This window comes from Pangasianodon hypophthalmus, chromosome 2 (genome assembly GCF_027358585.1).
Source record: "Pangasianodon hypophthalmus isolate fPanHyp1 chromosome 2, fPanHyp1.pri, whole genome shotgun sequence".
NCBI classification, from domain to species: domain Eukaryota; kingdom Metazoa; phylum Chordata; class Actinopteri; order Siluriformes; family Pangasiidae; genus Pangasianodon; species Pangasianodon hypophthalmus.
Genome location: NC_069711.1, coordinates 29,219,996 through 29,231,714, shown reverse-complemented (window position 1 = coordinate 29,231,714; position 11,719 = coordinate 29,219,996). Strand labels below are relative to the sequence as shown.

Sequence of the window (11,719 nt, the reverse complement as noted above, 5' to 3'; positions counted from 1 at the left end):
ATTCTAACCATAATAAAAAAAAATCTTTAACTTATAGTGAATTCTTACTAAAACTTAGCTTCAGTCTTAGCTTTATTGAAGCCTTTATTTTTTTCTGGCATAATTTTCACAGAGAACTGACTTCATGTTAAAGAACAATAAAGATCTCACCATAATAATAAATCATTTATTTTAGTTACTTATTGTAAAAGATGGATCTGACATGTTCATTGTTTTATATATTATACACCATTTGCATAGAAATCAAGAGTTTTAATGAAACAAAATTATACAAAACAATCTATGCTATTAATTGATTAATCAGTAATTAATAATAAACTGTACATGTAAACTTTGTGTCTAAATCTTAACACCGTAATGAGCAATAATATAAAAACACTTAAGAAAATTAATTCATTACTATTTTTAACACATTACAGTTCAATTAACACAATTTCACATTTTTATATATTTATTATTTATATTATTTATTATTTATTTATTGTTTTTTATATATATATATATATATATATATATATATATATAGATATATATATATATATATATATATATATATGGATATTATATATAATGAATATTATATTAATGGATATTATATATTACATTATATTAAATTGTATTATTGTGTTTATTTATTATGATTTTTTTTCCAGTGTATATCTCCCAGGATACATTGTATACATTATACACTGTTTAGTGTATATATTTTTATAAGACTAGTGTTTTTTTTTTTTCGACTATACATTTCTGCCGAATTTACAAAAGTTTCAGAAAACACAGATTTTCTTCATACTCGTGTGCCTACGTCGATGAATGTCAATCACCCGTAAATTACCAGGCATGTACACAGGACAGCTGATTTGCATTTGGTGACGCCCACCAAACTCCATAAAAGGCAAAGCTCACAGAGCTGATATGACTAGTAAACAACAAAAAAAAGACTTTCTCTGAGGTAGAAGTGGAAGTTATTTTCACGCACGTCCATTCCAATAAAAAAAACAATGATCATTCCTTATGATGTGGCCACACTTAATTATCTTGTTCCCTTCTGTTGCTAAGTCATGTCCACAATTTAATTAGCTCATTCCCATGAGCTAAATCTCATTCTCACACCTTACGAAGTCACTGCCACAAGATATTTTTATTAATTACGGATGTTACCCGCAGGGTTCTGTACAATTTGGTACAGCACAGGTGTGTTGGAGCAAATATTTTAGATAGACTCTCTGTTCTTTTTTTTTTGTTGTTATGAATGTGTTTTTAAGGGGTACAAACAAAGAGACAGACACTGTGTAGCCATTTTATCAGCTACACCTACCATGTAAGATACAATTACTGAATCTAGGTCAACCGAGTCCGCTGGGTTTGCAAGAATGATACACTACCTTACAGGTTCCCAACCATGGTTGTGGAGTACCCCCTGTCCTGCACACTTTTAGTCTTTTCCAAACACTAATTCAGAGCATCGTTAGCCACAGATAATGCATAACTTTCAGATGTATGTTTTTCACTAAACTGGGTGGGTCATGTGGCATTTGTGTCGAACTAACCCATTTTGGTTTCAAGCAGAAGCCAGTACTGCATACAATCTCATTTTTACAAGGTTTCAAGTAAGAGTGTTATGTTTTTCAGCATAGAATTAGCAAATGCACAAGTTGTTATTATCTAGCATTCATGCTAAAGGCACATGGACATTTATTCATTCACTTATTTCAGACTATAATTTGGGTAGTCAGTAATACACTGTATGGCCAAACGTTTGTGGACACCTGAACAAAACACCCATATTCACATTTTTGAACATCCTATTCAAGATTTAGTCCCCCCTTTTGTTATAATAATTTCCACTCTTTTAGAAAGGCTTTCCACTAGATTTTTGGAGCGTGGCTGTTGGGATTTGTGATCATTCAGCTACAAGAGCATTAATGAGGTCAGGCACTGATGTTGGGTGAGGAGGCTGGGGTGTAGTTGGCATTCCATTTAATCCCAAAGGTGTACAGTGGGGTTGAGGTCAGGGATCTGTGCAGGACACTTGAGTTCTTCCACTCCAGCCTTGGCAAATCACAGGGGCAGTGTTATGCTGGAACAGGTTTGGGTCCCTTAGTTCCAGTGATGGGAAATTGTAATGCTACAGCATAGAAGTCATCCTATACAACTGTGTGCTTCCAACAGTTTAGGGAAAGCCAACATATCAGTGTGATGGTCATGCGTCCACAAACGTTTGGGAAAACGAATGAGAGGTATTTTCTTCTTAATATTATCTTCAAGAAATTCAGATGATGTAACTTCCTGTTGACTATGTGAATTGTGGAATATTCCAAATATTTCATAGAGGTGAATGTTTTCATTTAACAGGGTTGAGTGAATATATTAAAATATACATTTTTCATGACATACTTATGACGACTTGTGGAAAACGTTCTCTCAAATGGATTCATACATTACTTTGAAAATATATTTTGAAGTGTTTTAATGATTATATTTTAAGGTAAAGTGTAGCTATAGTGGGATGGGATGGCATGGGCTGGGGAGGGATGATTTCAAGTTTTATTAATATTTTAAGATACTTATCTGAAATATTCACATAGGTTGTTGTGACACCTATGTTTACCTATGTTTAAATGTCTTTTGTCTTTAAAAAGTCAATTCCCAATCATGGAATTGCTCATACACAGTTTTCTTTCGGCGAAGTAGCATTAGGCTATTTGGGTTAGTTTCTAGTTCCTTATTTTTTAACGTTTATATTAAAATGTTCTGGTTGTTTCTGCGCTGGGGGCACAATGGCTTAGTGGGTAAAATGTTTGCCTCGCACCTCCGTGGTTGGGGGTTAGATTCCTGCCTCCACTCTGTGGGTGCAGAGTTCGCATACTCCCCCTGAGCTTCCGGGGTTTCCTCCGGGTATTCTGGTTTCCTTCCCTAGTCCAAAGACATGAGTAGTAAGATGATTCGCCTCTCTAAAGTGTCCATAGTGTGGGAGTGGTTATGCACCCTGTGTAGGATAAGCAGTACAGAAGATGGATGGATATTTCTGAGTGGTTGTAGCTTGGCGTGTGGCTGTAGCTTGGTGAGTGGTTGTAGTTTGTTGAGTGGCTGTAGCTTGATGAGTGGCTGTAGCTTGGTAAGTGGCTGTGGCTAGGTGAGTGGTTGTAGCTTGCTGAGTGGTTGTAGTTTGGTGAGTGGCTGTGGTTAGGTGAGTGGCTGTAGTTTGGTGAGTGGCTGTAGTTTGCTGAGTGGCTGTAGCTTGGTAAGTGGCTGTAGTTTGGCTGTAGCTTGGTGAGTGGCTGTGGTTAGGTGAGTGGCTGTAGCTTGGTGAGTGGCTGTAGCTTGATGAGTGGCTGTAGCTTGGTAAGTGGCTGTGGCTAGGTGAGTAGCTGTAGTTTGGTGAGTAGCTGTAGCTTGGTGAGTGGCTGTAGCTTGGTGAGTGGCTGTAGCTTGGTGAGTGGCTGAAGTTTGGTGAGTGGCTGTAGTTTGGTGAGTAGCTGTAGCTTGGTGAGTGGCTGTGGTTTGGTGAGTGGCTGAAGTTTGGTGAGTGGCTGTAGCTTGGTGAGTGGCTGTAGTTTGGCTGTAGCTTGATGAGTGGCTGTAGCTTGGTGAGTGGTTGTAGCTTGCTGAGTGGCTGTAGTTTGGTGAGTGGCTGTGGCTAGGTGAGTAGCTGTAGTTTGGTGAGTGGCTGTGGTTTGGTGAGTGGCTGAAGTTTGGTGAGTGGCTGTGGTTTGATGTGTGGCTGAAGTTTGGTGAGTGGCTGTAGTTTGGTGAGTGGCTGTGGTTTGATGTGTGGCTGAAGTTTGGTGAGTGGCTGTAGTTTGGTGAGTGGCTGTGGTTTGATGTGTGGCTGTGGTTAGGTGAGTGGCTGTAGCTTGATGAGTGGCTGAAGTTAGGTGAGTGGTGGTGGTTTGGTGAGTAGCTGTAGTTTGGTGAGTGGCTGTAGCTGGTCAGAGAATAAACCCTGGTTCATTTCGCCTCCACACCAGCAGGGGTCAGGGTTGTATTTGCTTTCTCTGGGCGCTGTCTTAGTAAACACAACAGAGTTCCGGTGAATATCAAATTTCTGCCTCTTCGCCTGGTAACCGATGAATTTCGTCGATAACTTAAACAAATGGACGAGTAGGGTGGATATGGTAAGTGAACATGTTTTGCGACTGTCTAAATGATCAAATAGCATGTTTTTCTCTGATAATAATGTCTTAGCCAAAAAGAATTCCCGTGTCGAGTTAGCGCTCGCTTTGCAAAGCTAGCCATCTTAGCCAGCCAGTCGTTCGCTAGCGTGGATTGTGCACGAGCGAGTTTTTTTCTTCTCCCACCCAATTTCCGAGTAAATCCCGCCTCCTTTGATAAGATTGGCTAATCGAGTCCCGACCACTGCTCTGTGATTGGTTGGTAGTTGATACTCACGGTCGATCCACCAATAGAACGGTTGTTTGTGCTCATAAAAGACTGATCAATCTAGCGCTGGAGGCGGAATTTGTTCGGAATACGAGTGGGAGAGAGAAAAAAAAAGGCTTCTCACGCAATAGACAAGACAATTCTCATTTGGTTGAATGGATACGGCTAGTATGTAGATAGACAACTAAAGTCGGTTTGCGAAGAAAAAAGTTCGTCGAATTCTAGTAAAAATAAGACGAGTTGGCTTATTTGCAGTGTTTTGTCTTCGCGGTGGTGCCCCGAAACCGCGCAGCTGCACAAAATGTCCGTTTTTGTGTAGCTCGCGAGACGTTAGCTGGAGAGTTAGCCCCCCCTGGCTAACGCGGTTAGAGCAATGATGATTCCCACCTCTTGTTTTTAGGACTACGGGAACAAACTGAACCAGGCTCTCTCCTCTAGCACTAAATTTCTGCCCACAGCAGGACTGCGCGGTGCTGGGCCGTTTCAGCACTACGGCCGGCCCCTGGGCCACGGCGTGAAAGTCAAAGAGGAAGACGAGAGTGTGGAGGATTTCTTCCATTTCGGTGAGTCGCTGCGGGTTTAATGATCCGGGCTTCTGCGCAGGTTACACAGCTTTCAGGACTGAGCTGCATGAAGGCACAGGGTTTTACAGATGCAAAACTAAAACTAGACCAAACAGCTGTTTAGAACAAGATGCATTTATTACATCAGGGTTACAAACTTTCTCGTGATCTGGGATCCACTCCATCAGCCAGGGAAGTGATCGACTCATGAGTCAGTACAGATGATTCTCAGCATTTGATTCTCAGCTTTAATGCTATAATTCATGCTGTAAGAGCGCAGGCGCCCTTTCCTCGCTAATAGCAATATAATAATACATTACACTCTACTGTTATGTATTAAATATAAATTGCTATTTCGTATTATCCTTGTTTTTATATTCATTTTTGCATCAAACCCGTTTTTAAGGCCTCCCACGCTGTTATTTAGACATTGAAATCATTATTATTATTGTTTTTTACAACCCGCTTTAATGGAGTTCTATGCAGATTAAATTAACACTGAAATATTTCAAATGATTTCTAACATTTAAAAAATGCATTAAAAAAAAAGGAGAGCGTCACTATTCCTCCTTATTTTCTGTGACCAATGAGCGTGGACGTTGTACCACGTGACCTCACGCACGTATCTGAAGCGCCGCGACTCGACAGAAGAAAGAGGAGAAACAACGTCGGAGAAAGAAAGAAGGCATCTTGAGTCATGGCACCACAAACTAAACTTTTAAGCATTTATAAAATACAATACTCTTATCAAGAACAAAAAGAAACAGTGACAATGAGTGAGGAGTCATGAAGGAAATGTTTACTCGCTTTTATTATTTGTGAATATTCAAGTAGTGATTTTAAAACAAAGGACTGTGAAGGTGGACAAACAGTGGTATTCAGTGATTGGCCGTTGGGATACGGTGGTGATCAGTGATTGGTCGATGGGATACAGTGGTGATCACTGATTGGTCATTGGGAACAATGGTGATCATTGATTGGTTGATGGGATACAGTGGTGATCAGTGATTTGTCGATGGGATGCGGTGGTGATCACTGATTGGTCATTGGGAACAATGGTGATCACTGATTGGTCACAAGCGCAACACAGTCAGGCATTACACACTGACGGTGAGTTGCGTGAACCTGTTCTCTCAACTCTATCAGCAGCTGTGAGCTGGAGAGCCGTATCGAGTTCACGACAGTCACAAACTTCTGCTCAGAAAGTTGCTAGATTTTTGTCGCTAGGCTCATTTTTGAGTTGTTAAAGGGGTCTAAAAGGTCACCAAATCTAGCGACAAAGTCTCTAAACTGGCAACAATGGGAACAAATTTATCCTAAACAAATGTTTAATATTAATATAATTTAATAATCTCAGCTAATATTAATATTAAGTTCTCAGTTACTGAATAAGCGATGACTAAATGTGTGCAATGAATGAATGGGATGAGTGAGTCATGGCTGCCTGGCTTCTCGCTCAACACTTTTTAGCGATGCATTATGCATAGTGTGTGTTTATGAAGACAGATTTTCACCCACAAGGGGCTCCGAGTTGCTCTCAGCAGAAGAACAGAAACAATGACTAATTATTTAACCCATTGTTAATATTGCTTGTATCCTTTTAACACTGGGAGGACACATTCTTAGCACCCTGATATGATTTCATACTAAATCGCAGTAATTTGCTCAGCATTTTGCTTATTGCAGTACAAATGTGCAGTAAATCAGTAATTTGAAATCCAGATGAGCCATCATTCACAAACATCTGCTTGGAAAATGTAACTACCACGATTAGATTACTGTTACAATACATATTCATACTGTTCCTTACTAAATTGGTCAAAGAATCATGAGCCAAAATTGTGATATTGACCTACAATATAAAAAATACGAGTGGAAAATGCTTTTTCTCTCTTTTGCGTGTGTCTCAACATCGATGCATACATGCAGATTGGAACATTATGCATGAAAGAAAGGAACAATGAAACACTTTATGAACAAACAAACTTTCTGGAAGTATCTTTTCCATGCCCATTTTAACAACTTGTGCTTTTAATTACAATAAAGTACAATGATTCCGCTTATCCCATGGTTGAAGTGAGATTTGAGGCATTCTGATATCCAGAAAGGTTTGTAAAGTTTTCCAAAAAAAAAAAAAAAAGTTTAATGCATCATTAGTGACACATTTGACCCCAAAAGAGTTAGTCATTCAAAACTTTTAAAGGCAATAATGTTTTCTATATTAGATAACATTTATTGACAAAGTGGTTTCACAAAACAAACACGTTGTTAGGCAACAGAAAAGTCTTAAAGTTTCAACATTTTTATCATCAAGAAAATAAGATGCTAGTTGGAAAACACAAATATCAGTTGCTTACTGTTTGTTCTGTTGTCTTTTATAGCTCAGCATCTTCAGCAGCAAACAGGCGAGTGTCTCACAGCGTGCTGCGGTGGAGCAAATCCTAAAAGTATACCCCTCACTACCACTCTAAGTACCTCACTTACTGCCTCTCTCACTTCCCCTCTGAATACCCCTCTCAGTAGCCCACCACCCAAACCGAGCAGCCAGCCTTCAGCCGAGCGGCCGTACCACTGTCAGGACTGTGGCAAGTATTTCAGAATCAGCGACATTAAGCGCCATCAGCGAATCCACAGCGGAGAGAGACCATTCCCTTGCTTCCAGTGCGGTAAGAACTTCCCCACGTCGGGCGATCTCAAAAGGCACGAGAGGATCCACACGGGTGAGCGGCCGTACCACTGTCTGCAGTGCGGCAAGAATTTCTCTGACTCGGGTCACCTTAAGCAGCACGAGAGGATGCACACGGGCGAGCGGCCTTACCAGTGCCCGCAGTGCGCCAAGCGCTTCTACAGATCAGGCGACCTCAAGAGGCATCTCCGCATCCACAGCGGCGAGCGGCCTTACAAGTGCCCACAGTGTGAAAAGACCTTCTCCGATTCTGGTCACTTGCGGGGCCACCAGCGCATCCACACGGGAGAGCGGCCTCACCGCTGCACGCTGTGTGAGAAGAGCTTCTTCAGATCGGGAGACCTGAAGCGTCACCACCGGACACACACAGGAGAGAGGCCGTACCAGTGCTACCAGTGCGGGAAGAGCTTCTCCGAATCGGGTCACCTGAAAGAGCACCGGCGGATTCACACCGGAGAAAAACCCTACCACTGCAACCAGTGCGACAAGAGCTTCTCACGCCTGGAGCGACTGAAGGGCCACCAGAGCATCCACACGGGCGAGAGGCCCTTTCACTGCGCCCAGTGCGGCAAGAACTTCTTCAGATCCGGTGAGCTCAAGAGGCACCAGAGGATCCATAATGGAGAGAGGGCATGAAATTGCTTCTTAGAGCATTAGGGCCAGGTTTTTAGGTCTCTGTTTTTTCAGGGTGTTTATTTTATTTTTGCTTTCCTGCTTGTGGCCAATCTGACTGCTAATCTCTTCATGTGGCAGAATAGTTTCTGCTGTGCGAAATGAATAATTCCAGAGGGGCTGTGTTAGTCACCGGGGAGAGAAAGGTTCACACGTACATTTTGGCTATTGAGAAGGAGGTTCGGCTAACAGATTTTAGTTCTTACTCCCAGATAATAACAGAGAGGACATTTACCTGGCCCGTGACATTCCCTCTTAAATAAAAATTCAAGCATTAGGGACTCCTACTAGGATGTTTATTCTATTTTTAAACAAAAATAAAATATTGTAGAGCCTCCCTGCATGTTAAAGGTTCCTTGGATGGCTTACTTAGTGATCCAACCCCTGACCCATTCCAGATCATTTTCTTAAATCACTACCTCCACATATCTTCATTTGCAGTTAAACACAGACAGAGAACAGCCTGTTGAAATATTCCCTGTTACAATCTGCTCTAAGTTTAAAGGAATGATTCAGCAAAAACATATTTGCACATTTATTCCCCTTACCCCAAATGTCACCTGGTGTTGGCTTCTTTAGTTTGGCACTGGACTGTAATGTAGCTAAAGGCTGATTTATACTTGCTGTTAACTGCGCGTACGTGTACGCAAGATGGCCGCTGCGCATATCCTGCGGTCATTTGGCGCATCGCTCGTGCATGTCCTCAGAAATTAATGTGACGCATTCGTGTGGTGCAATACCATTGTAAATAGTGGAGGCAGTATAGCACCATGTGATACTGTCTGCAACTGACTAAACAAACTAGTAGACCATTGTAATGTAGGCTACCGACACTAATGCTTTTCCTATTACAGTTAATGTTTGAATTTTAAAAACCTACCAAAAGGGCTGTTTTGAATACCAGTTTTCTGGATTTTCTAGATTAGCAAATACTTTTCAATGTACGGTGAGGGTTTTTGATTTGAGACGCAGCTCATGACAATAATCACACCCATGACAGAAAGTTTAAAGAGACAGAGTGTTTAACATCACAGTGCATGAAATCACTGAACATTACAGTTCGACTTGGAAACCAGGGATGTTTCGGCTCTGACGTGCCATCAGTTGGACGCCACTTTTAATTCTCCAGATGTAAATCAGATAAGCAAGCAAGACTGTGAACAATGCCGCTCACGTAGCAGCTGCATGTGCGCACGTACGCGTGGGGAAAGTGAAGTATATCTGTGCCTTAACGAGTATTTGAAATCTTCCCTGCTCTTTTACAAAATAATTTTGGTTTCCTCCCCCCCACACAAAAACATACCAGCAACCCTAAATTGCCCCCAGGTGTAAATGTGTGTGTGCATGGTGCCCTACGATGGACTAGTGTCTCATCCAAGGTGTATTCCTGCCTCATGTCCAGGATAGGCTCTGGATCCACCATGGTCCTGACCAGGATGAAATGGTTACTAAAGAGGAATGACTGATCAATTAATTTATTTAAAAATGGGATTATGTTTTGTACTGCTTTGATTGGAGTAAGTACATATAAAAAATTTAGGCCTAAATATATGGGAAAAGATTTTGAGTGAGACTTCTATTGCTTATGAACATTATCTCCACAAAACTAAAGAAGCATATCAGACAAAAAATATGCCTTGTCTAACGGACAACATTTGGAGTAATGGTGGGAAAACTCTGTGAAGTAGATTTTTTTTGTTCTCCCTGAACTATTCCTAGTATCTTTTTCTTTTTTTTTTTTTTTTTCTGCCGCACCAATGGAACTCCATATTTCCAACTCCGTTACAAAGTATGTATTGTACAGTACAATATTTGTATATTGTAGCAAGGTATAACGTCAAGTGAAAGATCCTGTAGAACTGTATATTAAAAAGATGTGTATGCTTACATTCTTTGTATTTGCAATATTTTTTTAATTTTTGCTCTATTTTTTACAAGTTTGTGCTGTATACATTTGTTACGGTGCAGAGACGGTCAACTCAGCATGTGATTTGAACACGTACATGACCCTGACCTGACAATGGACTAGAGCTTTTTGCAAATTGTCTTATCTCTCTCTCTCTTTTTTTTTTTTCTTTTTCTCTTTCTTTTCTCATCTTTGTTGTATCACTGTATGTAACAGCACACAATGAACTTGTGATTGCTTCATGCCACTGTTGTGGCACTGTAAAATGCTACTGTACTCATCATGTAAACAACACATGGGGAAACATTCTTTGTTAGCCATGACGCTCTTGAGTTGTCAGTGTATTAGTTATTAGATTGGTAGAGCTAATAAACAAACAACTCTGAGTATATGCTGAAGGTGTGTACACTGAGTTGCTAGTTGTGTAGGTGTACTAGTCTAGTAACAAATTCACTGGCAACTCGGTGTAAGTTGTCACCACTATGTTGGAAGTAGTGTGTACCAGGTTAGAGTGTAAGACGTCTGTTGTGGAAACACAGTTTATGATTCAGTTACTTAGGATCTGCACTTTTAGGTAATGTATTAATCAAATCTTTTACAAATCATATGAATTAGATTTAGTGTCTTAACTACATTTTTGTTAAAACCATGTTGTTTTCCATACTGATGTCTCTTTTTTTTTTTTTTTTTTTTTTTTTTTTTTTAAAACCATATGTATCTATTTAACCATTGGGTGTGTTTAGTTTTATAGGCTTTGATTCAATCAGAATTATGACCTTCAATTTCTTAAAAAAAAAAAAAAAATCATGATAATAAATAAACTGAAATGCCCAGTATTTCTAAAAAGTAAAAAGACCAAAATATATGGGTACAATGGTAGTATTTAATACGTCTTTCTGATTGAATCCAGGCTGTAGAGTAGGTGTGGGATTTACAAACCCTGGGATGCCTTTTCTTTTGCCTGTGCATGAGTGTTTTCTTTATATGTTAATGTAATTATCCCTTATTTGCACAAAATAAATACATAATCTCTACTCACAGATGTACTTTATATACCCATAAAAAATGTTACTGCAGGTGTTTATTAAGATTTTGTTCTTATTTAACATAAAACACAAGCTAGCATATAAATATAACACTGAGGGAAATGTTAATTTGTGACACTGACTGTAAGACACACACACACACACACACACACACACGTTCTGTCTAGTGGAGTGCTGTCAAACACATCGGTCCAAAATCTCCTATAGGGTGACTGGGTTGATATCTGGTAACTGTGAACGTCCTAGCATATGATTTACCATTCAGAAAACATTCCCCACACCATTACACTACCACCACCAGCCTGAACTGTTAACACAAGGCAGGTTGGGTTCAGTTTGTCCAGTCTGGGTGAGCCTGTGCCCACTGTTGTCTAAGATTCCTGTTCTTGGCTGACAGGAGTGGAACCCAGTGTGGACTTCTGCTGTTTTTGCCCATCTGCTTCAAGGTTCAACATGCTGTGCA

The 11,719-nt window shown here is 40.2% G+C and overlaps 1 protein-coding gene across 1 annotated transcript; it reads left to right on the top strand.

The window, feature by feature from the left end:
- Positions 1-3,982: 3,982 nt before the first annotated feature.
- On the top strand, positions 3,983-11,244 carry LOC113538357 (zinc finger protein 239). The gene is made up of 3 exons (XM_026933349.3): positions 3,983-4,118; positions 4,784-4,946; positions 7,328-11,244. Exons 1-3 carry the CDS (start codon positions 4,071-4,073, stop codon positions 8,266-8,268), a joined length of 1,152 nt encoding a protein of 383 aa, XP_026789150.1. The 5' UTR covers positions 3,983-4,070; the 3' UTR covers positions 8,269-11,244.
- Positions 11,245-11,719: the final 475 nt, after the last annotated feature.